This window comes from Salvelinus namaycush, chromosome 33 (genome assembly GCF_016432855.1).
Source record: "Salvelinus namaycush isolate Seneca chromosome 33, SaNama_1.0, whole genome shotgun sequence".
Lineage (NCBI taxonomy): Eukaryota > Metazoa > Chordata > Actinopteri > Salmoniformes > Salmonidae > Salvelinus > Salvelinus namaycush.
Window position 1 is genome coordinate 2,541,196 of NC_052339.1, and position 26,949 is coordinate 2,568,144.

Genomic DNA, 26,949 nt, shown 5'->3' on the forward strand with positions numbered 1-26,949 from the left:
AACTTCAAGGGGTCTTTAAATTTCAAATCAAATAGCTAAGTGGTCCTTGGTATGACCTTCTTAAAACAATTCCATATACTGTAGCTTAGTAGAACCCACCCCCCTGCCCTTGCTTAGATAGGGCTTAGACTCTTATAGGTTAATGCAGTTGAGTGAAAACACACCATTGAAAGCAGTTTTGATGGCCACTGTTAAAAGAGGAGGATCAGGGAGCTTTCTAGTGTTATTAGGTTACACTTATTTCTTAAAACCAAGAAATTTGTAAAATGCACAATTTTATAACCTGAGTTTTTAGCAACGGCATTGGTTTATGCGTCAATGGCATTGAATGCATAGGAAAGACAGGGGATACATGTAACACGGGTGTAACAGGTAGGCCTATTACATTATATTCACAGTACATGATCCTTGGTTGGCTGAGTGCCAATGGAATGTTTTTTGGACATTCAAGTCATCAATATGTTGGTTTTTAGAGTTTGTGATCTAGCTAATAATTTGCCCAATTGGGTAAATGCAGATGGGCAACCCTCAGCCTATTTATTTATAGCCACTATGCTGCATCAGGTGGGGTAAATTGGGTGATAATGCTTAAATTGCACATCTTCCTGATAATATGGACCAATGTTATTGGGCTAATTTCTGGAGGGGGAAATTATATTTTAGATGTCAGCATCATTCTATTTTAATTCACTTTTGAGTAGAATGTCCTTTAAAAACTCACTAGAATTGACCTTCTCACACCTTCCACAACTTGCAGTATGCTGTGATAGCCTAGCGGCTAAGCACATTGGGCCAGTATCTGAAAGGTGGCTAGTTCTAATCCCTGAGCCGACTAGGTGAAAATCTGTTGATGTACATTAGAGCAAGGCACTTAACCCTAGTTGCTTTGGCTAAATATAATGTGCTTTTGTCAGTATATATTGTTTAGGCTAATACACTACTATAGTGAGATAGAAGCGGGTAGAAAGGCATATACCCACAGGTACATTTTTTCACGCCCCCACCTTGTATGATTGAAGACTAAGGATATGCAGGTATCCTAGTGGTCAGAGCGTTGGAGTAGTAACTGCAAATGTTGCTAAATCGAATCCCTGAGCTGACAAGGTAAAAATCTGTCATTCTGCCCCTGAACAAGGCAGTTAACCCACTGTTCCTAGGCTGTCATTGATAATAAGAATTTGTTCTTAACTGACTTGCCTAGTTTAATTTTTTTTTATTGCTGTCTTGATATCACATTGACAAGAACAGATCACCGGAGTGCTAGTGCAATGACAAAAGACTGTTGGGAGAATGATAATGTCTTTCAAAACATGTGTCTATTTTTAGTAGCTGCATTGGTGTCAGACGTGGGATGGCGTGAGGGACTTGGTATACAGTCGTGGCCAAAAGTTTTGAGAATTACACAAATATTAATTTTCACAAAGTCTGCTGCCTCAGTTTGTATGATGGCAATTTGCAAATACTCCAGAATGTTATGAAGAGTGATCAGATGAATTGCAATTAATTGCAAAGTCCCTCTTTGCCATGCAAATGAACTGAATCCCCCAAAAACATTTCCACTGCATTTCAGCCCTGCCACAAAAGGACCAGCTGACATCATGTCAGTGATTCTCTCATTAACACAGGCATGTGTGTTGACAAGGACAAGGCTGGAGATCACTCTGTCATGCTGATTGAGTTCGAATAACAGACTGGAAGCTTCAAAAGGAGGGTGGTGCTTGGAATCATTGTTCTTCCTCTGTCAACCATGGTTACCTGCAAGGAAACACGTGTCGTCATCATTGCTTTGCACAAAAAGGGCTTCACAGGCAAGGATATTGCTGCCAGTAAGATTGCACCTAAATCAACCATTTATCGGATCATCAAGAACTTCAAGGAGAGTGGTTCAATTGTTGTGAAGCAGGCTTCAGGGTGCCCAAGAAAGTGCAGCAAGCACCAGGACCGTCTCCTAAAGTTGATTCAGCTGCGGGATCGGGGCATCACCAGTACAGAGCTTGCTCAGGAATGCCAGCAGGAAGGTGTGAGTGCATCTGCATGCACAGTGAGGCAAAGACTTTTGGAGGATGGCCTGGTGTCAAGAAGGACAGCAAAGAAGCCACTTCTCTCCAGAAAAAACATCAGGGACAGACTGATATTCTGCAAAAGGTACAGGGATTGGACTGCTGAGGACTGGGGTAAAGTAATTTTCTCTGATGAATCCCCTTTCCGATTGTGTGGGTCATCCGTAAAAAAAGCTTTTCCGGAGAAGACAAGGTGAGCGCTACCATCAGTCCTGTGTCATGCCAACAGTAAAGCATCCTGAGACCATTCATGTGTGGGGTTGCTTCTCAGCCAAGGGAGTGGGCTCACTCACAGTTTTGCCTAAGAACACAGCCATGAATAAAGAATGGTACCAACACATCCTCCGAGAGCAACTTTCCCAACCATCCAGGAACAGTTTGGTGATGAACAATGCCTTTTCCAGCATGATGGAGCACCTTGCCATAAGGCAAAAGTAATAACTAAGTGGCTCGGGGAACAAAACATTGATATTTTGGGTCCATAGCCAAGAAACTCTCCAGACCTTAATCCCATTGAGAACTTGTGGTCAATCCTCAAGAGGCGGGTGGACAAACAAAACAACACAAATTCTGACAAACTCCAAGCATTGATTATGCTAGAATGGGCTGCCATCAGTCAGGATGTGGCCCAGAAGTTAATTGACAGCATGCCAGGGGCGGATTGCAGAGGTCTTGAAAAAGAAGGGTCAACACTGCAAATATTGAATCTGCATCAACTTCATGTAATTGTCAATAAAAGCCTTTGACACTTATGAAATGCTTGTAATTATACTTCAGTATTCCATAGTAACATCTGACATAAATATCTAAAGACACTGAGGCAGCAGACTTTGTGAAAATTAATATTTGTGTCATTCTCAAATCTTTTGGCCACGACTGTAGAGAGGTGTCGGTATACTAGGGGGTAATATAGTGACCTTAATTCAACACCTAGCGATATTATCAAGAGGTTCAGACATCTTGGTGTAAGGGTTAAGGTGTTGGCTTGACAGTTGGTGCACCTGGGTTCAAATCGCAGTTGGGGCTATGTCTGCTATGTTAAGTAGAATACTAATGAATTATTCATAATAACAATATTACTGCAATGACCTCAATAGATCATGAATAAAATAATATCCACTTATAAACCAGGGTTGCTACATATTTATTATTATAGCAGCAGCAGGAATGGATTCTGCAGAGGCGAATTATACACTGTAGATAATCTTTGGGTGCAGTCAAAGAGGTAGAGGCCGAAGTGAAAGAGTCGACTCCGCCCGAAAATCGGTCTGTGCAGATTAAGCAGACTTGGTCTGTTTAAAGACGCACTATGCGGAAATCGCTCCTCCATTTCCTGGTTGCTAAAATGCTAATAGTTTGCCTAATTTCAATTTATGTCACAAAACAAGCAAGTATAGTGTAGAGAATCATTGTACCATCTAAATGCTGTGAAATATACTTTCATATTGTATTGTATTTTCCGCTGTATGAAGCTGGCATAAAACCGAAAGTAAAAGCTGGAAAATGAAACTTAAGAACGGGAAACATAGAAATAATGCACATAGAACAGATCTACTGCTTGTTAGACTTGCGTTCAATGATAATGACAGATCTACAAAATGTCTATGTGAATTTGGTCAGGTCGCCCAAAAAGTTACATATTGCAGACTTACATTTCCCTCACTAACTTTAAACATCAGCTATCTGAGCAGCTAACCAATCGCTGCAGCTGTACATAGTCCATCTGTAAATAGCCCACCCAATCTACCTACCTCATCCCCATATTGTTTTTATTTACTTTTCTGCTCTTTTGTGTAACAGTTTAACTTTAGACCGTCCCCTCGCCCCGACACGGGCGCGAACCCGTGTCGGCCCTCTGCACACATCAACAACAGTCACCCACGAAGCGTCGTTATCCATCGCTCCACAAAGCAAGGGGAACCACTACTTCAGGGTCTCAAAGCGAGTGACGTAACCGATTGAAACGCTATTAGCGCGGACCACCGCTAACTAGCTAGCCATTTCACATCCGTTACACTCACCCCCCTTTCGACCTCCTCCTTTTTCCGCAGCAACCAGTGATCCAGGTCAACAGCATCAATGTAACATTATAACTTTATGGCGTCCCCTTGCCCCGACCCAGGGACCCTCTGCACACATCAACAACGGTCGCCCACGAAGCATCGTTTCCCATCGCTCCACAAAGGCCACGGCCCTTGCAGAGCAAGGGGAACCACTACTTCAGGGTCTCAAAGCGAGTGACGTAACCGATTGAAACGCTATTAGCGCGGACCACCGCTAACTAGCTAGCCATTTCACATCCGTTACACTTGCACACCAGTTTCACTACTTGCACATCATCATCTGCTCATCTATCACTCCAGTGTTAATCTGCTAAATTGTAATTACTTTGCTACTATGGCCTATTTATTGCCTTACCTCCTCACACCATTTGCAAACACTGTATATAGACTTTCTTTTTTTTCCTATTGTGTTATTGACTGTACACTTGTTTATTCCATGTGTAACTCTGTGTTGTTGTTTGTGTCGCACTGCTTTGCTTTATCTTGGCCAGGTCACAGTTGTAAATGCGAACTTGTTATCAACTAGCTTACCTGGTTAAATAAAGGTGAAATAAATAATAAAAAAAGAATGCTTAAGGGGGCAATGCATCATATATATAGTCATTGGGACAATGAGCGAGTGTTGAATTTGGTCAAGATAAAGGTGAATTGCTATTCATAATACTTAAGTTATAATGAGAGTGATATGTCTTCTACAAAAATATAATTGTCTAGAACGTTCCCACCTGATCGTGCTTCCTCCCGCAATGTATTTCCATGAGTAGAGCGCCTAGTCGACCATCTTGGCAAAATAATAGATCCTCTTTGGTGCAATCCATTTGACAAGAGACCCATAATACCACACGTTTCCGGTTTCTGTCATGTGATTTTACATGACTTGCATAGTACGTTTGTCAACAAGAAACCGTTTTGATATCTGGAGAATTCAGTGAATTCGTGTAGTTTTCTTTTACGTACCATTAGCTAGCTAAATATTTAAAGTCACTAATGGATAGCTGAGAATAGGACGCTGTTCTGCTATCGCTTCCAATCTCAATCATCATGGCAGAAGTAGAGAAGGTAAGCGTAGCCAATCGTCTCATCTGTTTTGCAATCAAATCAATGGACTTTATCTCCGTGCATTAGCTTTTCTAGGATATTATTATAACAAAATTATTTATTTGCATTTGTAACCTAGTATGCATGTGATGAAGACAGTGCATTGCTGAAAAATGTCAACCAAGACAATAGTATTTTGCTAGTTATTCGTATAACGCCAGCTTGTAGTCCTAAAACCCGGAAATAAGTTACCACTGTTTCTTTAGCCACCCCATGTGAAAATGGGGAAAGAATAGGGTTTTGGAATATACGTCGAAAATAAGGCCTGAGGTTATACATTTTGTTCTATTAGATAATAGCAGTCAGTTACCATGACCTTTGTGAATTATGAGCCCTTTGTGTTTTTGTTACATCAATTCAAAAAAATTCACAAAGTGATGTTAGCTGATGAAGATAATCTAGAACCCTTCTTACCACGGACCTTATTTTCGTCATTTATGGTTGATTTTGCAAATACGGGCACTTTTTTAAATTTTATTTTGAAAATGAAACCTCTTGAAACTGCTTTTTATCTATCAGAATATTTTCTTCACTCTGTCTGGAAACAAGATTTAAAAGTGTCTCAGACCATACTATTTAAGAATATAAAGATTTTGATCGGTTACCCCAAATACTCGAGGGGAAATGTCAGTACCACCACTTCATAAATAGTGCTATTTTAGTTGAAAAGGCAATTACAGAAATTTTGCCCAAGGTATTTTATATAACATTTCACATTATTTATTTTCTGGGAAGTTTTCTTAATTATATGAGTTCATCATGTCTAGATATCCATATATGCCTTGATGATACTCAGAAACATGTATTTACCACATCAAAATCGTTATATTTTACATTATTTTAGGACTTATCTTAAGAACACGTTCACATATGGGAAAAATCATCAATATCAATTGTAATTTAATACAGCTTTTCCTCAAAAATATGTACCGTGATGGTAATGACAGCGTGGTGGAAATGACATATAATATTAACAACTGATAGCATTAAATATTTTTATGTCACATATGTTTAATTTCATTGAAGATATAGAACAAACCATTCAAACCTCACAATTTTGGGAATCAATGCATTAGGCAGAAATACATAGTTGGAAACACTGGTTGACATTAAACAAATTATTGTTCACTGGTTGCAGTCTATTAATTCAGACTCGTGAGATAGATGTGTGCTCACTCAATATTAGGTTTTGCCCTTAATACCCTCTATTGCTTAACGAGAGAGCAAATTTCCTCCCAGACTGCGCCATCAAGCATCATATGCCGTTTTGTCACTGGATGAGGCTCAGGGACAAGCCCAAACACATTCTCTGGTTGGTACCATACAATGTCCTCTCTCATTGGCCAAAATAATCGGTTGGCTCCCACACAACTCATCGTCTTGACTAGAGCTCAGCTCTCTGCATCAACATCTTGTATAATACCAGGGTAAGGGTCATATATAAATCATATTTCACAACACTTTCCAATCAGTCCCTCATGTATGTCAGAAATGGGCTGTATTGCGCTAGGAGATGACTGTGGTGCTGTGCAGGTTAGCGTAGGAGGTTGTGCTTTGTCTGCCTCTGTTTTGGCCCACAGACTGTAATAATTCAACAATCACATAGAAGTGGAGTCATTTGAGGGGCGGGTAGGTCATCATTGTGTAGCTGTAAGACTTCAGGTGAGTGTGGCGGTGTGTTCCTTGACAGGTATGACACCATAACCACTCTTTTCTGGATAGTTGATCTTCTGTTTCTTTGGTTTATTTTCCATTGCCTCCTTTTTTCCCTTTTTTCTCGCTGGGAAAGTTGTGAGGTGGATTTCTGTTCACCACTTTCTTTTCTCTTGAGGTATCTTTCTTTTTGTTTCTTAAGATACTCCTGGTGTCTTTATAGGATCTTGTTTGATTTTGTTTATGTACACTACATGACCAAAAGTATGTGGACGCCTGCTTGTTGAACATCTCATTCCAAAATCAATGGAATTAATATGGAGTTGGTCCCCCCCTTTGCTGATTATAACAGCCTCCACTCATCTGGGAAGGCTTTCCACTAGATATCGGAACATTGCTGCAGGGACTTGCTTCCATTCAGCCACAAGAGCATTAGTGAGGTCGGGCAATGATGTTGAGTGATAAGGCCTGACTTGCAGTCGGCTTTCCAATTCATCACAAAGGTGTTCGATGGGGTTGAGGTCAGGGCTTTGTGCAGGTCGGTCAAGTTCTTCAACGCCGATCTCGACAAACCAGTTTGGACCTTGCTTTGTGTACGGGGGCATTGTTTCCGTTTAAGAAATGCTTTGCAACAGAATAGGCCTAATGAATAAGCCCCTGTTAGCCAAGTACCTCAACTCCTCCACAGAGTTGAGAGCAGACTCATTTTTGAAAGGAAGTTCAGACTCCTTTGATTCGCTTTGCAGTTGATACTTACATTTTTTTTTTATTCTAGAGAGACTGCCCCTAAAAAGGAATTTCTCGTTTGACCTATATGGCATCGACATGAGTCAAACATTTTATTCTAGTGTCAAAATTGACTACAAAGTGTAAACAGGATAATTTGGGTCATAAAGTCAGTCTCGTCCAAAACGTAGATTTGCGAGATGATAGGAAAAAATGGCGTGTCACGGAATGAAGGTACCCACAGTTTTCTGTGGGTTGGATTTATTTTAATCCTGCTCACAACTGGCAGCGCCCAAGTAATCGCCAATTCGCAGCGCACCTGCATGCAGCCTGATAATAATGCCCATAGTGAATTTGGTGTAACATTCACTGGCCCTATAGACACCATCAGTAAATTGCACAATGTACATGGGACAATATTTTAAAAGGTCAATAGCTCCAAATTTCGATGATGTAACCCTTTACACTCATACCATACAGGTTGAAAATGGCAGATTTGGGCACTGATAAATGCCTAAATTGGAACCCAGTGGCTGTACAGTAACATGCTATATATGACCTCAGGCTCTGCACTTCACAGCGCTGTATGGGATTAGACTGACAGTCGTTCTGAACTTGAACACTGCGCACGACAAGAAGTTGCGCTCATCCCTCCCACGAAATGGGCAGCTTTAGCACATGTTTTGTTGATTCAGTGAAGGAAATGCTGTATATTAAGAGGACTCGATGTATTTTGAAAGACGAGATGTTGAGGATTATAATAAATACTGCTTTGTCATACCAGCATGCCAAACACTAATGAGTCCAAATGTGCACTTCCCATTTCCATATCATAAAATTGCTTGGCGCCATACCTTGGGTTATTCTGAAGAAAATGTGACTATGCTTGCAGTGGTGACGTGTCTTCCGGGCACCTGGGGCAGAGCTGTTGCCTGTTTTGCATGTTATTTTGACATTCATTTGTGTCACAGTTTGCAAACAATTAAAACAAGTGCCATAGATTTTCATTTGAAGTGCCCATCCAAGAAGGCTCAAGGTCATTGGCCACAGATCAAATTATGTAAAATCACAACAAGTCGGAAATTGCAAAATTCATCGATGAGTGGTTTGGAAAGAATCAGTGGCTAACTGCAGGCGTTGCAAAGCATTCACTATTTTGCTTCCCCTGCCTGCTATTCGGTGGAGAGGGTGTGTGGTCCATGTCTGGGTTTAAGGATTTAAAACATCTGTCTGGATAAATATTCACACGTAACACCATGGGTCAGAAATGGTTGAATACCTTGGCGATGCTGTCAATCCAGTATGACTTCTGCAGTGTTCAAAACAACTGGGAAATCTCAGACATCAGCTCTGACCTGAAGATCACTAATGTCATGATTCAACCTTGTTTTTTCAGAGTTCCCAGTTGTCTTAAAAGCACCATAAATCCACAGAATGCCAGACTTTGATGACAAATTTGCCCACAAGAAGGACCACCCTCCACCTTCCTGTTCAAGTGAGCACAGCACAACAGTCCAAAACGTCCCAAAATGTCTTTTAGGCTGCTGCATAAATGATGTAATATGCCAGGGAGATATGTATACTGTAGCTAAGAAAGTAATACTAAGTGTATGTTGTGTAGTAAGCTATTAGTAGCCCATGTGCCTCACCCTAATCATTTGGTCCCTTTCCCCCTCAGAACTTAGCCTACTGTTCTGACTTGGCTAGTAAAACCAAATGCATGCTTTTCAACCGTTCGCTGCCCGCACCCGCCCGCCCGACTAGCATCACCACCCTGGTCGGTTCCGACCTAGAATATGTGGACAACTATAAATACCTAGGTGTCTGGCTAGACTGTAAACTCTCCTTCCAGACTCATATTAAACATCTCCAATCCAAAATCAAATCTAGAATCCGCTTTCTATTTCGCAACAAAGCCTCCTTAACTCACGCCGCCAAACTTACCCTATTAAAACTGACTATCCTACCGATCCTCGATTTCGGCGATGTCATCTACAAAATAGCTTCCAACACTCTACTCAGCAAACTGGATGCAGTCTATCAAAGTGCCATCCGTTTTGTTACCAAATCACCTTATACCACCCACCACTGCGACCTGTATGCTCTAGTTGGCTGGCCCTCGCTACATACTCGTCGCCAGACCCACTGGCTCCAGGTCATCTATAAGTCTATGCTAGGTAAAGCTCCGCCTTATCTCAGTTCACTGGTCACGATAACAACACCCACCCGTAGCACACATTCCAGCAGGTATATCTCACTGATCATCCCCAAAGCCAACACCTCACTTGGATGCCTTTCCTTCCAGTTCTCTGCTGCCAGTGACTCGAACGAATTGCAAAAATCGCTGAAGTTGGAGACTTTTATTTCCCTCGCCAACTTTAAACATCAACTATCTGAGCAGCTAACTGATCGCTGCAGCTGTACGTAGTCCATCTGTAAATAGCCCACCCAATCTACCTACCTCATCCCCATACTGTTTTATTATATTTACTTTACTGCTCTTTTGCACACCAGTATCTCTACTTGCATATTATCATCTTCTCATTTATCACTGCAGTGTTAATCTCCTAAATTGTAATTATTCGCTCCTATGGCCTATTTATTGCCTTCGTTCTCATGCCTTTTTCACACACTGTATATAGACTTTCTTTTTTCTACTGTGTCATCGACTTGTTTATTGTGTTATTGGCTTGTTTATTGTTTACTCCATGTGTAACTCTGTGTTGTTGTCTGTGTGACACTGCTTTGCTTTATCTTGGCCAGGTTGCAGTTGCAAATGAGAACTTGTTCTCAACTAGCCTACCTGGTTAAATAAAATAAAAAATATATTTTTTAAATTGTCGGTGTACATGTAGCCTTAGCCCGTTTAATAGAAATGTCATCATTGAATATTTTAAGAGCTTTCACTGTCTGCTTATATGCCCCCTTTATATATCCTATGGTTCTGACTTGGTGTACAGGGAGAATACTCTAAGAACGGCCCATGTTCGGAATTCTGTCGCTGTACGTTTCAAAAGTGCTGAACAAATCGTTATATTGACTACGTCTGTCTTAGCTCGCTCATTGTCTTAATCGAAATTTCGGCTTGCCTCTTATGCGCTCATCATTCCCTTATGCCGGTGTTTGTACATCATAATTGTTATAGGCCTATTGCTTATATAGGTCTATCTCATTAGTATTGTATTCATCATTTTAGGCAATGTTGGAATGATTTCATTGTTTTGCTTACTTTGCGTATTATAATTAGCTCATGTGCTTTTCTTGACGAGGAGGAGATGCTATATAATGTCGTTGGGTTTGTAACCAAATATTTGTTTTCAACAAACAGTTCAGTAATAGACCCATGTAATTCCAGTTGATATTGCGAGAGTTGTTTTGTTTGCGCAATGCGCTGTCTGTGCTTCGGTATAGAAAAGTGGATCCTCATGATTGTATTTTCCTTCCTTTTTAGACCACATAGGTCTCTCGCTCTCTCTCTCTGTGGTGTGTGTGTGTGTGTGTGGTGACTTAGGAGTAAAATTAAGGCCTCAACATCTTGAATTTATCTGAACTAGAATCAATCAGAATTTCTCTTGGTGTCCATTTTTGCTTCAATTCACTTGCTCATACTTAGCTCTAAGTGTTAATGATATAAGATTGAACGTTATGGTTTTACTGAACATAAATGTAATAATGTTTGTATGGTTCAAAGGTAAAAACTAATTTGGCGTTTGTTATTTAAGGAGAATGCGGCTCTTATCAACTTACAAACCACATTTGTTTAAGCAAGTCAGCCAAATCAGCTATGGTTTTTAAAAAAGTTGTAAATGAGGCTGAATGAACTGTTTCACAAGGCTCCTGATAGCCAGGTGTAGCAGTGGTAAGAATTCACTCCATGGTGCTGAAAGGAAAGCTCTGCTGTTGGGACAGCTTTATGTAGGCTCTAACAGTTTGTGGGCACCGTTTGTCACCGTTAAACGGCAATTAATGTATTGTTTAGTGTTGTGTAGTGGCTTTGCTGGCATGTATCAAAAAAAAAAAAAAAAGTGGAGTTTGCCCCACCAAGATTTACATGCTAAAATTGGCACTGTATGTTTGTCTACTGTGAAGAAAATTTGCCGCAGCACGCTGAATGCACTCATGACCAGTGGCTATTTTAGCATGTAAATCTTGGTGGGGCAAAAAGAAAGAAGTGGGATGAATGCCACTACACTACACTAAACAATACATTAATTTCACTATAACGGTGACAAACGGTGCCCACAAACTGTTAGGGCCTACATAAAGCTGTCCCAACAGCAGAGTCCCAACAGCAGTCCCAACATCTTACTACTGCTACACCTGGCTATCAGCGGAGCCTTGTCTGGCATCGAAGCAGTTCATTCAGCATTTTTTACTGCCTTTAAAAAAAACATGGCTGACTTGCTTCAACAAATGTGTTTTCTACTGACAATTAAGATGTATAAACTATGGCATAAGGGGACGATAAGAGGCAATCTCTTATTTAGATTAAGACAATAATGAGCGAGCTAGGATGGACGTAGTCATAACTATTTATTCAGCACTTTTGAAATGAACAGCGTCAGAATTCCGAACATGGGCCGTTCTTAGTGTGCTCCCTGTACAAGTCAGAACCGTAGGATAAATAAAGGGGGCATATAAACAGACAATGAGAGCTCTTACAATATTTGATGATTACATTTCTCTAAAACAGCTTATAGGCTACATGTGCACCACCAAGTTAGAACAGGAGGCAAAATTAAGAGGTGAAAATATACCAAATTATTAGGGTGAGGCACATTGAACGCAGTTTGGGTCTATGCGTTTCAAAAAAGATACACGTCATACAACACTATTTGACGTGTTAAATCAGCTTTTAATTTGACACGTCAAATAACACAATTCTATTATAGTACGTTGTGTGTGCTAAATTTGCACGTGCAAGCCAAGCGCCACCACTACTTTCAGTAGCACTGCCAAAGTTGTACAAAAAAAGTTGGCAAACAAGCACACACCGGCCACGAACGATGTGTTTACAATACCGTGTTGGTGAAAATAGACCAAATTATTAGGGTGAAGCACATGGGCTACTAACTGCTTACTTCACAACATACACTTAGTGTTACATTTCTTAGCTACAGCATACATACAGTTGAAGTTGGAAGTTTACATACACTTTAGCCAAATACATTTAAACTCAGTTTTTCACAATTCCTGACATTTAATCCTAGTAAAACTTCCCTGTCTTAGGTCAGTTAGGATCACCACTTTATTAAAAAAAATTGAATTGTCAGAATAATATTAGTGATAATATTAGTGATTTATTCAGCTTTTTTTCCCATCACATTCCCAGTGAGTCAGAAGTTTACATACACTCAATTAGTATTTGTTAGCATTGCCTTGGGTCAAGCGTTTCGGGTAGCCTTCCACAAGCTTCCCACAATAAGTTGGGTGAATTTTGGCCCATTCCTCCTGACAGAGCTGGTGTAACTGAGTCAGGTTTGTAGGCCTCCTTGCTCACACACACTTTTTCAGTTCTGCCCACACATTTTCTATAGGATGAGGTCAGGGCTTTGTGATGGCCAGTCCAATACCTTGACTTTGTTGTCCTTAAGCCAGAACTCGTCTCCTTCCTGAGCGGTATGGCGGCTGTGTGGTCCCATGGTGTTTATACTTGCGTACTATTGTTTGTACAGATGAACATGGCGTTTGGAAATTGCTCCCAAGGATGAACCAGACTTGTGGAGGTCTCCATTTCTTTTTCTGAGGTCTTGGCTGATTTCTTTGGATTTTCCAATGATGTCAAGCAAAGAGGCACTGAGTTTGAAGGTAGGCCTTGAAATGGGGGGGGGGGGGGACACAGCCACTCCATTGAATAGCAGATTAGTGGTTGCTTTGCAATGCTTGCAGTTAGCTATTGATTCCTTCAAAACGACTCATTGTTGAATTTGCGATTTCCAACTTGTTGTGTAATTTTCATTGTCGATGAGCACCGATATATTTTATCTACAATTTCTCTTCATTATTTCTCTTCATATGATTAAAAATGATTTGCCAGTAGATTGTCAACTTTATTCATGATGATGACTGCTAGCTAAGACTTTGAAAGTAAGATGTTGACATGATCAGTCCAATCAAAGCTTCTGTAGATATAACGTGATTTGACCTTAATTTTATCTGTGGCCAATGACCTTGAGCCTTCTTGGAAGGGCAATTGTAATATAACTCTATGGCAAGACCCAAAGGGCTGAAATTTTGGATGTCTACCCTTGCTAAGGACTTAAACTTGCCGATGACGTACTGTCCCCATGAGTGACAGAACACTGAGTCAATCACGGCGCAATGCTCCTATTTTCTGCTGGCTCGCCCCACCACCACAGAGAGCACTGAGCCAGGCTGAAACACCTGCATTTTGGAGCTGCCTTACTCAAGAAAACAAAAGAGACCATGTGTGTATGCAGCTTTATTAACTGAGTTATATATATTTTTTTACATTGCTTGCAAACTGATATGTGACACGCTCTGCCCCACCTGCCCTGAATGACGAGTCGCCACGGCTCATGACTCTTTACCAAAATTACGATTTGTTTCCCTGAATTGCATTGTGAAAGCCTAACACTGTAGTATCGTATTTTATAACTTCGCTAGTCATGTTGGCAATATAACAACAAAATTGTGCCCACCTGACCCAGATTGCGATTTAGAATGGACACAACAGTAATTATATGACGGCAGGGATGCAAGGTTGTGTTCCAAACAAAACAAATACAAGTTTGCTTGCTTTAATTCCTCAGTGGCACAGTGATTAGAGCGAATAGAAAGCACCTTACTGTTGCAGAGTCTTCTTTCTGTCATAAGTGCATTGAAATGACTTAGGAAACACTTTAGAGTGGCTACACTAGTTAGTCCTCTCACTCAAACCCTCAAAATGTGTTTGTCTTCTGTTGCACCTACAACATATCGTCCAGGAATATTCTTATCATGTTACTGAATGTATCCATAGTATTTTAAGATCTCGTTCACAAAAAGTATATGTAAAATGCACATTGAATCCGAACATTACCCTATTGATTGTATCTAGTTGTCCTCACCTTTTTGGTCTAATAATTTCCCCATTATTTACTAACTGGTCCCTTTCAATTGCTACCATGGTTATGCATATGCTTTAAATCTTTTTATCTGTAAGACAAGTCAAACTTTCTTTGCCACGGTTGCACACCAGCCGGTTGAAGCTAATTGGCGAAATCATTTGGCTAACTCTTCCTACCTGCGAACACACACGAGACACCCACATCAATCAAACCACAGTCATGGCCGCTAGCATTTCTTAAAGGGCAATTTCCCCACTTTTCAACCTCATTTGCATTATGTCCAGCACAATACCAGTGTCAACATGTGAAAACGGTGCAATTCTAGGTTTTTGAGAAAAAACATGATTAATTAATATCCCATCATGCTTAGGGTCATGTATAAAAAATATTGGGCAGGCCATTATTTTGGCTACCATGGCTATGCCCCCATAGGAGGACAATGTCCCCATCCACAGGGCTATGTCCCCATCCACAGGGCTATGTCCCCATCCACAGGGCTATGTCCCCATCCACAGGGCTATGTCCCCATCCACAGGGCTATGTCCCCATCCACAGGGCTATGTCCCCATCCACAGGGCTATGTCCCCATCCACAGGGCTATGCCCCCATCCACAGGGCTATGCCCCCATCCACAGGGCTGTGCCCCAATAGGAGGACAATGCCCCCATCCACAGGGCTGTGCCCCAATAGGAGGACAATGCCCCCATCCACAGGGCTGTGCCCCAATAGGAGGACAATGCCCCCATCCACAGGGCACTGAATGGTTTGATGAGCATGAAAACTATGTAAACCGTATGACTTGGCCGTCTCATTCACCAGATCTCAACCCAATTGAATACTTAGGGGAGATTCTGGAGCGGCGCCTGAGACAGGGTTTTCCACCACCATCAACAAAATACCAAATGATGGAATTTCTTGAGGAAGATTGGTGACGCATCCCTTCAATAGAGTTCCAGACACTTATAGAATCTATGTTAAGACAATTTGTGTTGGTGTTTCCTTTATTTTGGCAGTTATCTGTATGTAGACACTGGTTTGGTGCTGGAAATGATGAATATGAGGTTGAAAAGTGGCGGAATTGCCCTTTAATGAACCAAATCTAAAACCAGGCCATATCAGGAAGTGCAGTTGCCCTTTTTAAACCCTTACCATGTAGCCTACCCATGTTTGTCCTCTGTGTGCCTTCCTTTGTTTGCTGAAATCCATACTTTTTAATAAAACGATAATAAAATACAACCACCGACTGTTTCCTCGTATCGACTGAGAGCGACTCGATGTAGTCGGAGGTACACTCCACCCACTCTCGTCTCCGCTCAACTCCGTTGATGTGAAGTACATTGTGTAGTTGAGGTTTACTTGGCTAATTATCTGTCAAACTCAAACGAAGCTGGTCTAAAGCAAACATTGCATCCATAATGTAATGTCATTTTTGCTTTAGATCTCTCTTGTCTTTTAACAAACACGATTGTATGTCTTCTAGGGAAGAAAACCAAGTGAAGAATCCACAGATGACTCTGAGGTAAGATACTGTGTGCAAACTATCTATATGGCCCGCTAATAAAAAGTGGAACATTTTTGATTAATTTAGGCCAAAGTAATTGTAGAAAATGTATGTGCTGTTTGTGCATTTATTCTCTTCCCACATGTAAACAAACAACGTTGTTTGTTTTTTTTTACAGCAAAAGCAAGGCAGATTTAGAGATGTTATTATGCAATTTTCCAGATGTTGTGAAAATCGTCTGGATTAACAGCAGAAGATAAAATGTCTGACCATGTCAGAGATGCGTGCAGTTGTGGGAATCACTAAATAAAATATAGCATGTCAGACTGCTAGGGAGGGTGTGGAGCAGCCTATCTTTAAATGATACAGAGAATGAAATGTAAGGAATAGCCAGTACATTGAGCAATTCCACCCCCTACTCCCCAAAGAAAAACCATTCCGAATGGAGAAAGAAAATCTTCACCAGTAAATGAAAAGTCTGCCTGCCCCCTATCACCAGTCCACAAACAGAATCCTCTCTGCACACTAACACTCACAGGTAAACAAGCACCTGGGACTACATGATTGTATGTCCCCTCTGAATCGCTACAAGACCCCGCTTATTTAGTTATTGTGGTGTAGCTTGCCCATTCGCTAGGCACCTGTCTCCGTGAGTGGGTTGTCAGTAGACCGACTTGATGAATGAAGTGAGAATGTAGCCTATGTGCTGAAGGCTTTGCCAGAATGGCTAGATCGGAACCAAGTTACATACTCCCACCAGACCCTTGGTTCATACTCTTTAGACAGATTCACGTTCACTTGATTGTGTCCCCCATGGGCTGTTGTAATATGACTTTCTGATCAGACCCTTGATTTATCATGCCCTATTAAACATTTAGACTATATTAATATATATTAATTGAAATGGGATGTTGTGGCAAAGTTTCATAAACCTAACAAAAAGGAAATTTACCACACTAACAAACGTCTGAAAAACAGTGCCCGTAGACCCTCTATGGGGTGTACATTTGTTGTTTTGTGTTATAGCTTTGTAAAACTGTGACAATCGCCCATGCATTAGAAATTTCACAAGGGAATAAACAGGAAATAGACATGCTGGTGTAAAGTGGGAAAGGATGGTTCTTGTAAATGACATTCTTTCCACACACTGAACCCCCCCCCCCCCCCCCCCCCCACCTTCTCCCATAGTGCTGATAATAGCAGTCTTTGTTTTGTGTTGATGCACCATATAGACAGCCTCAGTCTATGCAGCATTGGTTATAAACTGGGTTATGGGGAATATTCAGGCTGTGACAGCAAATGTACAACAGGAGAATATGGCAGCAGCACATATGCTTGGGGTTCCTAGGAGGGTTGTAATCAATTTATGTTCCCGGGACAGTGTGGCACAGCCAGTAGAGAGGAAGGATGATCTGGTTACAGATGGAGAGTGGACTGGCCTTGGACGTTTATTTGTGTATCTAGAAACATTTACCTTGCTGATGGTGAAAGGGAATTTTCTATGGAATTTTTGTATTGAATTTCCTACCTTGCTGATAGGGAATTCCCATACCAAATTCAGATTCCCTATCAGCAAGGTGAATGCATGAATCTGTGCCAGTGTAATATTCGGTGTATTATAGACGAGTTATGCTGGATTGTTTTAACTGAATCCCTCTTTCAAACTAGGAAGAGGACAGCGAGGAGGAGCCTAAGCTGAAGTATGAGCGACTGGCCAATGGGGTGACTGAGATTCTCCAAAAGGATGCTGCCAGCTGTATGACTGTCCATGATAAGGTACAGGTCCTAACCTAGCAGAGCTTTGCTGGCTGAACTACACTAGATTTAAAATGTAATTGTTTACGCACGTTTGATATATTCAATGTCGGTTAGCATTCTCTTTCTACAATATGGAGAGGCAGGCCATTTCTTCCACACCCTCCACTCATCCCTTTCACTCAGGGAAGGTACACATCAGCTGCCGCCGGCCATTTTCTTTATCCCTTTCTTCTTCAGTTTCTTTCAGCTTTTTGCTCCCATGTTCTCTTTTTGAACGTTTCTGTTTTTCAGCGGGCCATCTCTGAGCTGGATGGCTAATCGTTATGGCACCGCGTGCACTCATGCACGTCTGAACAGAGGACGAGTCATACCTGGTTACGTCTGCTCACCTGATGTTTTATTAACCACTATTGATTTTCACGTATTTATTTTTTCTCTCCTCTCTGATCCTGATCCTAAAAACAAGCAATCGTGCCAGAGTGAGAGACATTGCTGTGCAGAAATTCCACATTTTACCCGATTTTCCTTCTTCCCGGTGTTTTTGTGCTTGTGCACCGCCTGCCAGCTACGCTACCTGTACTGTGACACAAACCCCCGACCCAGCCAACCCCCAGCACCTATAAAACCACCAACACGCCGCTTTGCCTGATGTTGCCTCATATTTTCCTTGCCTGAATCGGAATTTAATTTGAACAATTCCATTCTAATAAATCATTTTTAAAAGTCGCTCCGCCTCGCAAGGTTGATCCCTTTATTTATTTATTTTTGGGGTATTTTATTTGGGGAGATTGCAGGGGCTCTGTCTGACATGCTCAGCTGTGCCTGTAAATATAAGCATTTCATTATAGGCTGCACTGAAGCATGGTGGGCTCACCGCACACACAGGGGAGAGGGATTAGGGGGAGGGGCTCGAGCTGGGCCTGTGTGGAAGAACGCACACTTAATCTAATACCAAAAAGCCTCCCAGTTTTTATAATTTCTTGTCCCAGCGGACCTACACATACGTACACTCTCTCTCTCACACACACACACACACTTCAACACACTCACATACTGTGCAGAAGCAGGAAACGTGGGAAACCAGTTGCTGCTCTGTAGAAAATAATAGCTTTATGGTGGGCAGGAGAGGCGGTGGTTGGGTTGCTGGCGACGCAAGGAGAAGCCAGATGTACAGCGCATGTATTATGTTTAAGCGTTTTAATTTGAGAGACAAAATACCATTTCACACTGTCTGCTTTAATAAACAGGGTTTTCCCACCCTCTGTAATTTCACAGTTTTTGCCCCAGAGCCCACTACTCGCCTTCCCCAGCTATGCTAGACAGAGTGCATTTTTAATCCTCTTGCCACAGCTTTCACCAGTAGTACACATTTTTGCTAAAAATCTTGAATTGTCCTAAAGATTAATCTCAGGTTTATTCCATTTCAGTTCCTTGCACTGGGCACTCACTTTGGGAAGGTTTTCCTTCTGGACATCCAAGGAAATCTGACTCAGAAGTTTGAAATTGTAAGTACTCAACTCAATTCCAAATAATCACCTGCTCTCAGAACGTTCCCAGTCATTCAGTGTCAATGTTGTTGTGGTCTCTCCTCAGAGTCCAGTGAAGATCAACCAGATCAGTCTGGATGAGAGTGGAGAGCATATGGGGATCTGCTCTGAGGACGGCAAGGTGAGATCATCTCTCTGCTCCAAACTGGTGGCCGTACAGAACGAGTGACACTCCACTGGGCACAGATGTCAATTCAACGTCTATTCCACGTTAGTTCAACGTAAATTCATTGAAATTACGTGGAAACAACGTTGATTCAATTAGGGAATAGGGTGCCATTTGGAATGTAGCCTCGATCTCTGCCCCACCATTAAGTGGCAAGGTATTATGTGTAATACGTTGAACGTCACTTTGCATTTACCATGAAATTATATAATGTGTTGAACTCATTTCATCAATGCCAAAAGCAAAGGATATTCTTGTTCATATTTAGAATTTAATGGAACTTGTTACCGTATTTCTAAATTCCCTTTCTCCAGGTATGTGCCCTAGTACTCATAAGTTTTACAAACCAGAAGCTTTTTCTTCCTCATACCTGTTTACTTTCATAAATCTACAAATGTATAGGGTTTTGAACAAGCACATGTTCATGTTCTAAGGGGGGAGACTCTCCCATCTGTCTGCCTGGCTGTCAGTCATCAGGTCTCTATGGATACCCTCTCAGTGCTCTCTACCTTCTTGTTATCGCTCCTCTCCTGATCATTATTACCATCCTTCATGGATCCTGCAGTCCAGATATGCTCTCTGATATCGCCTCCTCGCTCGCACTCCAGCGGCGAAACAAGATCTTGTCGCACAGAAAGTGGCGTTGACAATTAAAATCGACGCCGCTGCAGTTGTTCATCCTCGAACAATTCAGTTTGCCATTAATCTGTGTCAATCCCTTCAAATAATCCTGAATCATCTATGGGATTGAAAATGGAGAGTGAAAAAGGGCGTGATGTTTCTTTTTGAAACTTTCCTTTTGTCTTTTTTTGACTCCCAGACAGTCAGGCTGTGGTACAGTGTAATTGTTTCATAAGGTATTGCGGTAACTACAGTAACTGCGGCTGTGGTAAAGCCAAAGATTACGATGCTCGTATCAAAGCACCAGAGGGTTCAGAGATTCAACCTGGCCACTAATTGGTGACCCAGTGGAAGGGTAGCAGTGATCCAATCAGTCTTGCTGTCCAGAACTCCCCCTGCATACACAAGAGTGCCTCAGAAACAGCTGCAAACACAGTACAGATTTATTTTTATTTTTTTATACTGACATTCTACACTTTCTCTATTGCAGGTTCAAGTGTTTGGACTCTACACAAGGGAGGGCTTCCATGAGAACTTTGACTGCCCTGTCAAAGTAAGCGGATGTCAAATACTTGTACTTCTTTTAACTTCATACTTTTTAGTTGAGATTATATGTACAAGGTGGTATACTAATATATTCAGTGCGTCTCAAGATAGCCCCCATCATTGCTTCTAAACTCTTGACGCGTTCTAAAATGGATCCACTCGCCATGTTCTCCAGGTGGTGGCGTTGCACCCTCGGTTCAGCAGTTCAAGCTACAAACAATTTGTCACCGGAGGCAACAAGGTGAGATTTGAAAGGTATTTTTCAATGTAATTTCAGTGTATAGCCCATCTCAACAGTGCTAGCAGTGTAGTTGAAAACTGTTGAGCGTTAGCTAATGCGGATAGGATATTAGCCGTTGTTTTTCAAAATGAATTCATTTAGATGTTGTTCTTGTGAGCCTCCTCCCTTGTAGGCTTTTGCTGGGTGGTGTGAAAGGCTCTTACTTTCCCCTGTCTCTCGTCTGGAGTGCACTCCGGGGAGAACGGCCCATTTTCACAAAGTGCTGCTCGCTCAACAGTGTTTGAAAGGCAATGCTTCACAAGCACACCAAATAGATGTCATTATCAGGAAGGCCCAAAGTCTTAGGGTCCTGGACAGGCAGGCACACAGCAGTCTCTTCTCTAATTTGTCTCAGACTCAGAAAACACTTGATCTTTATTAGGTATTAATGTTCCCTTTTGAGTTACAAAGACTTGCAGTCTGCAGCATCACTTAGTATAAATGATTAAAATAGACCAAAAATCTGTACAAGTACTATATTTCAATGACCATTGGGGAGAAAAAAACAAGATGTATACATATCTACAGCACTGGTGAGAGAGAGCTTCTGGAATCATCCAATCCACCTTTCTTTTCTTAGGAAACGCTCATTGTTAGTGTAACCATTTTCTTTCAATTGGTACTGATTTCTTTCCTCTCCCTGTTCTCAAGACCCTCCATAAAGCGCCCTGTGATGAAAATCAATAAGCCTCAACTGGAGCCACATCCTGTCAAAGGCAATTCAATTCTGTCTCCACAGTTCTGCCAGTGTTATATCCTCTCTTTGGAGAGAACTGTTAACATTTTCAGACTTTTTTTTGAATTAGAGAGGCCGGGGCTCTCTCTCATCTCACTCCCCAGAACATAATACCTATATGGTATTGTACATCCATCTGTATGACACTGAGAGATGCTTTTAAAGGGCCTGAAAGGCTTTTTATGTATATGGCCTTTGAGGTGACGCCTCCGTCAGTCTACATAATGACTGGAAAGAGTGATTACAGCCATCATTGTCTCAAAGCCATTGACGAGAATCAAAGTGATTTCGAAAAAGCTTTCTGTCAAACCTACTGAAGTAATTAAGTAATCAGGAATTGATTTTGTCAGTCTTTTATTATGAAGGTGATCCATGTTTCAAGACCACATCTTTAATGCAATCTTTAGATTTCCCTTCCACTTCTTTTGTCACATCATGTCATACATACACACTGATAGGTTAGTTGAATCATGTGAAGATGGATCATGTCTGCTCACTGAGTTGAACTAAGTTGGAAAACACAGTGTCTGTTTACTTAACGTTTATGATAGAGTTAAACACAATCCTCCCGCTCTGTGAGGCCCACTGACACAACAGACTACCCTCCTGTCCCTGTGCTCTACTGCCCTCTGGTGGTGGAAATACAGAACCACAAACCACCGTACCAAGGACACGATTGTTTGTGTCTGTTTTTGAAACAGTGGTGCTGATTTGGATATCATTGGTGACACACGTGATTCTGATGTGAGTTTTTTAAATGTGTCCTTCCCAAGCTGCTGCTGTACGAGAAGAACTGGCTGAACCGCTGGAAGACCTCCATTCTGCATGAGGGGGAGGGCACCATCACTAACGTCCAATGGAGGGCCAATCTCATCGCCTGGGCCAACAATATGGTAAGTAAGGATAACCGTCACAGCTGCAGATACGTGGCAACAAGAAACACGGTGAATAGTTTGTGGTTTAATTTATATTTATATATTTCATCATTATGATAATGATGATCATTTACTTTCTTGTATCTGTTAGGATTTTTATTGCATCATATAGCATGTCAACTTACATAGATTAGTGCATTAGATGTACAGATAGTGAACATGCTCTGTTTGTCTCGGTCTCTTCCAGGGGGTGAAGATTTATGACATCAGCACCAAACAGCGAATCACCAACGTCCTGCGGGATAACGTCAGCCTGCGGCCTGATATGTACCCCTGCAGTCTGTGCTGGAAAGACAACTCCACCCTCATCATCGGCTGGGGCTCCTCCATTAAGATCTGTGTTGTGAAGGAGAGGGGCCACACAGAGTTGAGAGACCTTCCTAGCCGTTATGTGGAAATTGGTGGGAACATGTATTGTTGAATAACAAAATGTTTTGTCGAACTTTCAATGTAATATAATGCGGGGGTAAGAGCATTAGTTTAGAGTTGTAGTAATGTGGGTTTCTTCTCTCGCAGTGTCTGCGTTTGAAACTGAGTTCTTCATCAGTGGCCTGGCGCCTCTAGCAGACCAGCTGGTCACCCTGTACTTTGTGAAGGAGAACTCTGATCACATGGTAATGTTTGGTTAGAAACAGTAGATATGTTGCATGGTGGAATGGCTTAAGCGGTCACAGCCATGGTATTTAAATGTTGATATTTTCTGTATGTGTGTGTTTGCGTCTGTCTGTGCGCGCTCGCTGGTGCGTGCGTGTGTTTGTCTAAAGTAAAAGTATTCGCACCCATTTGACTTTTCCCACATTTTGTTGTGTTACAGCCTGATTGTAAAATGGATTCAGATTGAGATTTTGTCACTGTTCTACACACAGTACCACATAAAGTCAAAGTGAAAGTATTCACAGTACCACATAAAGTCTTCAGTCAAGTATTCATCACCATTGTTATGGCTGCCCTAAGTAAGTTCAGGAGTAAATATCACATAAGTTGCATGGACACATTCTGTATTCAATAATAGTGGTTAACATTACTTTTAAATGACTACCCCACCTCTGTATCCCACACATACAATTATCTGTATCTGTAAGGTCCTTCAATCGAGTAGAGAATTTCAAGCACCGATTCAGCCACAAAGACCAGGGAGGTTTTCCAATGTCTTGCAAAGAAGGGCACTGATTGGTAGATGTCAACAACAAAAAAATATGAAAATTAAGCAGACAGTGAATATCGCTTTGAGCATGGTTAAGTTATAAATTAGGCTTTGGATGGTCTATCAATGCATGCATCCTTCCTTTCTCAGTTACCGGAGAGGAAGGAAACCGCTCAGGGATTTCATCATGAGGCCAATGGTGATTTTAAAACAGTTACAGAGTTTAGTGATTGTGGTATGAGAATTGAGGATGGATCAACAACATTGTAGTTATTCCAGAATTCTAACTTAAATGACAGAGTGAAAATAAAATATGCATCCTGTTTGCAACATTTAAGTAATACTGCAAAGAAATGTACTTTTTGTCTTGAATACAAAGCGTTATGTTTGTGGCATATTTTCAAGCACGGTGGTGGCTGCATAATGTTATGGGTATGCTTATCATCTACAAGGAGGAAAAAGATTTTTAGGATAAAAATAAATGGAAATGAGCTAAGCACAGGCAATATCCTAGAGGAAAAACCTGGTTCAGAATGCTGGAAGACAAATCCACCTTTCAGCAAGACAAAATCTTAAACACAAGGCCAAATCTACACTGAAGTTGCTTACCAAGACGCCATTGAATGCTCCTGAGTTACAGTTTTGACTTAAGCCGGCTTGACTTGAAAATGGCTGTCTAGCTATTATCAACAACCAACTTGACAGTGCTTGAAGAATAAAAAATAAATAATGGAAAAATATTGCACAATCCAGGTGTGCAAAACTATTAGAGACTTGCCCCCCAAAACTCACAGCTGTACTCACTGCCAAAGGCGTTTCTAATATATACTCGGTGGTGAATGCTTATCTAATCAGGATATATTAGTGTTTTATTTTTCATTAATACAATGTTTTACATTTTCGTCCACTTTACAGAGTATTTTGAGTAGATCATTAACAAAAAATGACAAATCCATTTTAATCCCACTTTGTAATAAAAAAATCAAGTTTAGTGTGAATACTTTCTGGAACCACTTTTATATACCATTTGTGTGTGATCAGGAGGAGGAGTTCCGAGCGCGGCCTTGTCTGGACATCATCCAGCCTCTTCCAGAGGGCTACGAGGAAATCTCATCAGACGCCCTGACCGTCCGCAACTTCCAGGAGAACGAATGTCGAGACTACCGACTGGGTGAGCCAATCAGAAAAGCCCCGGCAAACACTACTCAGTGACACTCTGTATTTACAGATTAATCTAGCTACTATAAACTACTGTGCAGGATATATCATTCACTAAAGATCATTCCAGCATTCTCTGTCCTGTACCTTCATGTGTCAACAGAACATTCCGAGGGAGAATCGCTCTACTACATCATCAGCCCTAAAGACATTGTGGTGGCCAAAGAGAGAGACCAAGATGACCACATTGACTGGCTGCTGGACAAGAAGAAGTATGAGGTTGGTGTTATAATCATCCAATCAAGCAGACTTCATGTGGGGACTTTGTATTTTGCTGCGCTATATCTTCTGTGTTCAGTACTAATGCATTATAACTGTCGGTTGTTACCGTGTTACCAAAACGTATTTTCTCTCTCACAGGAAGCTCTGATGGCTGCCGAGATCAGCTTCAAGAACATTAAACGCCATGAAGTCCAGGTACTGTATAGGCATTGGACATGTCGAGTGCTATTCCTACCCAGAATAGTGCAATTCCTTGCTATTCATGTGTTATTCCTACTCCTATTTTACCTACACGTATGTATTTGACCAAATCCCAACCCAATTCAGCAAATTAACAGTATGAATATTACCTTGCACATCCGACCATACCTATTGCTAACCCTAAACTGCAGAGGACACATCGCCTGTGCACCTGTCCCCTCATACAGGTTCTCTCATGTCTCACACACACTAGCTACAAACCCGTTTTCTCCTTTCTCACTGTGCTGCAGTGAAAGAAGCCTCATTGGCTCTCTTTTTTTTCTTACTAAAATAATCAGGTTACATTTTAAAATGTTTTTCCTGGCCCAAGGATTATGAACAGTTTGTATTGCTCTTTCTGGAATGCTGTTGCTCCTTGGATGGAAGGCTAGACCTCTTTAAAAAAATATATATATATATATTTTTTTTTTTTCAAACCATGTCCTAACTTACTTACAAGCATTTTATGGGTTTAAAAAAAAAACTTTGGGAGCCAGTAAATGCAGTACCTTTACTGTGTTTCACTCATTTACTTAATGGGGTGAACCCTAGCAGCATCTGACCTGAATATTCAACCTGTAGTACTTAAATACTATTTGCGTTTACCATAGTGAGCTCATAGTATTGGGATAGTGACAAACAGTTATTTGGGGGGCGCTCTGTATTTCAGCACTTTATATTTGAAATGATACAATGACTGAGGTTAAAGTACAGACTGTCAGCTTTAATTTGAGGGTATTTTCATCCATATGGGTGAACTGTTTAGGAATTACTACACTTTTTGTACATAGTCCCCCCAGTTTAGGGGACCAAAAGTATTGGGACAAATTCACATATGCGTATTAAAGTACAAAAAGTTGAGTTTAGTCCTGTATTCATAGTACACAATATACAACAGGTGTAGACCTTACAGTGAAATGCTTACTTACAAGCCCTTAGCCAACAATGCAGTTTTAAGAAAATACAAAAAAAAAAAAGTAAGAGATAAGAAAAACAAATAATTAAAGAGCAGCAGTAAATAACAATAGCGGGGCTATATACAGGGGGTACCGGTACAGAGTCAATGTGCGGGGGCACTGGTGTCGAGGTAATTATGTATGTGCAGGTAGGGTTATTAAAGTGGCAATGCATAGATAATAACAGAGAGTAGCAGTGGGGGGGTTGGGTGCAAATAGTCTGGGTAGCTGTTCGGAAGTCTTATGGCTTGGGGGTAGAAGCTGTTTAGAAGCCTCTTGGACTTAGACTTGGCACTCCGGAACCGCTTGCCGTGCGGCAGCAGAGCGAACAGTCTATGACTAGGTGGCTGGAATCTTTGACAATTTTTTAGGGCCTTCCTCTGACACCACCTGGTATAGAGGTCCTGGA

General features: G+C 41.3%; 1 protein-coding gene across 1 annotated transcript in view; it reads left to right on the plus strand.

Moving 5' to 3' along the window:
• The first annotated feature begins 4,990 nt into the window (after positions 1-4,990).
• LOC120027818 (vacuolar protein sorting-associated protein 41 homolog) overlaps positions 4,991-26,949 on the plus strand; it is a 30,969-nt gene continuing 9,010 nt past the window's right edge. Inside the window, exons 1-13 of the mRNA XM_038972865.1 lie at positions 4,991-5,182; positions 16,151-16,189; positions 17,840-17,947; positions 19,357-19,434; positions 19,523-19,597; positions 20,754-20,816; positions 20,985-21,050; positions 22,599-22,718; positions 22,948-23,161; positions 23,277-23,374; positions 24,946-25,075; positions 25,226-25,341; positions 25,483-25,539. Coding sequence (XP_038828793.1) covers positions 5,165-5,182; positions 16,151-16,189; positions 17,840-17,947; positions 19,357-19,434; positions 19,523-19,597; positions 20,754-20,816; positions 20,985-21,050; positions 22,599-22,718; positions 22,948-23,161; positions 23,277-23,374; positions 24,946-25,075; positions 25,226-25,341; positions 25,483-25,539 — 1,182 coding nt within the window. The 5' untranslated portion in view covers positions 4,991-5,164. The remainder of the gene's footprint in view (positions 5,183-16,150; positions 16,190-17,839; positions 17,948-19,356; positions 19,435-19,522; positions 19,598-20,753; positions 20,817-20,984; positions 21,051-22,598; positions 22,719-22,947; positions 23,162-23,276; positions 23,375-24,945; positions 25,076-25,225; positions 25,342-25,482; positions 25,540-26,949) is intronic.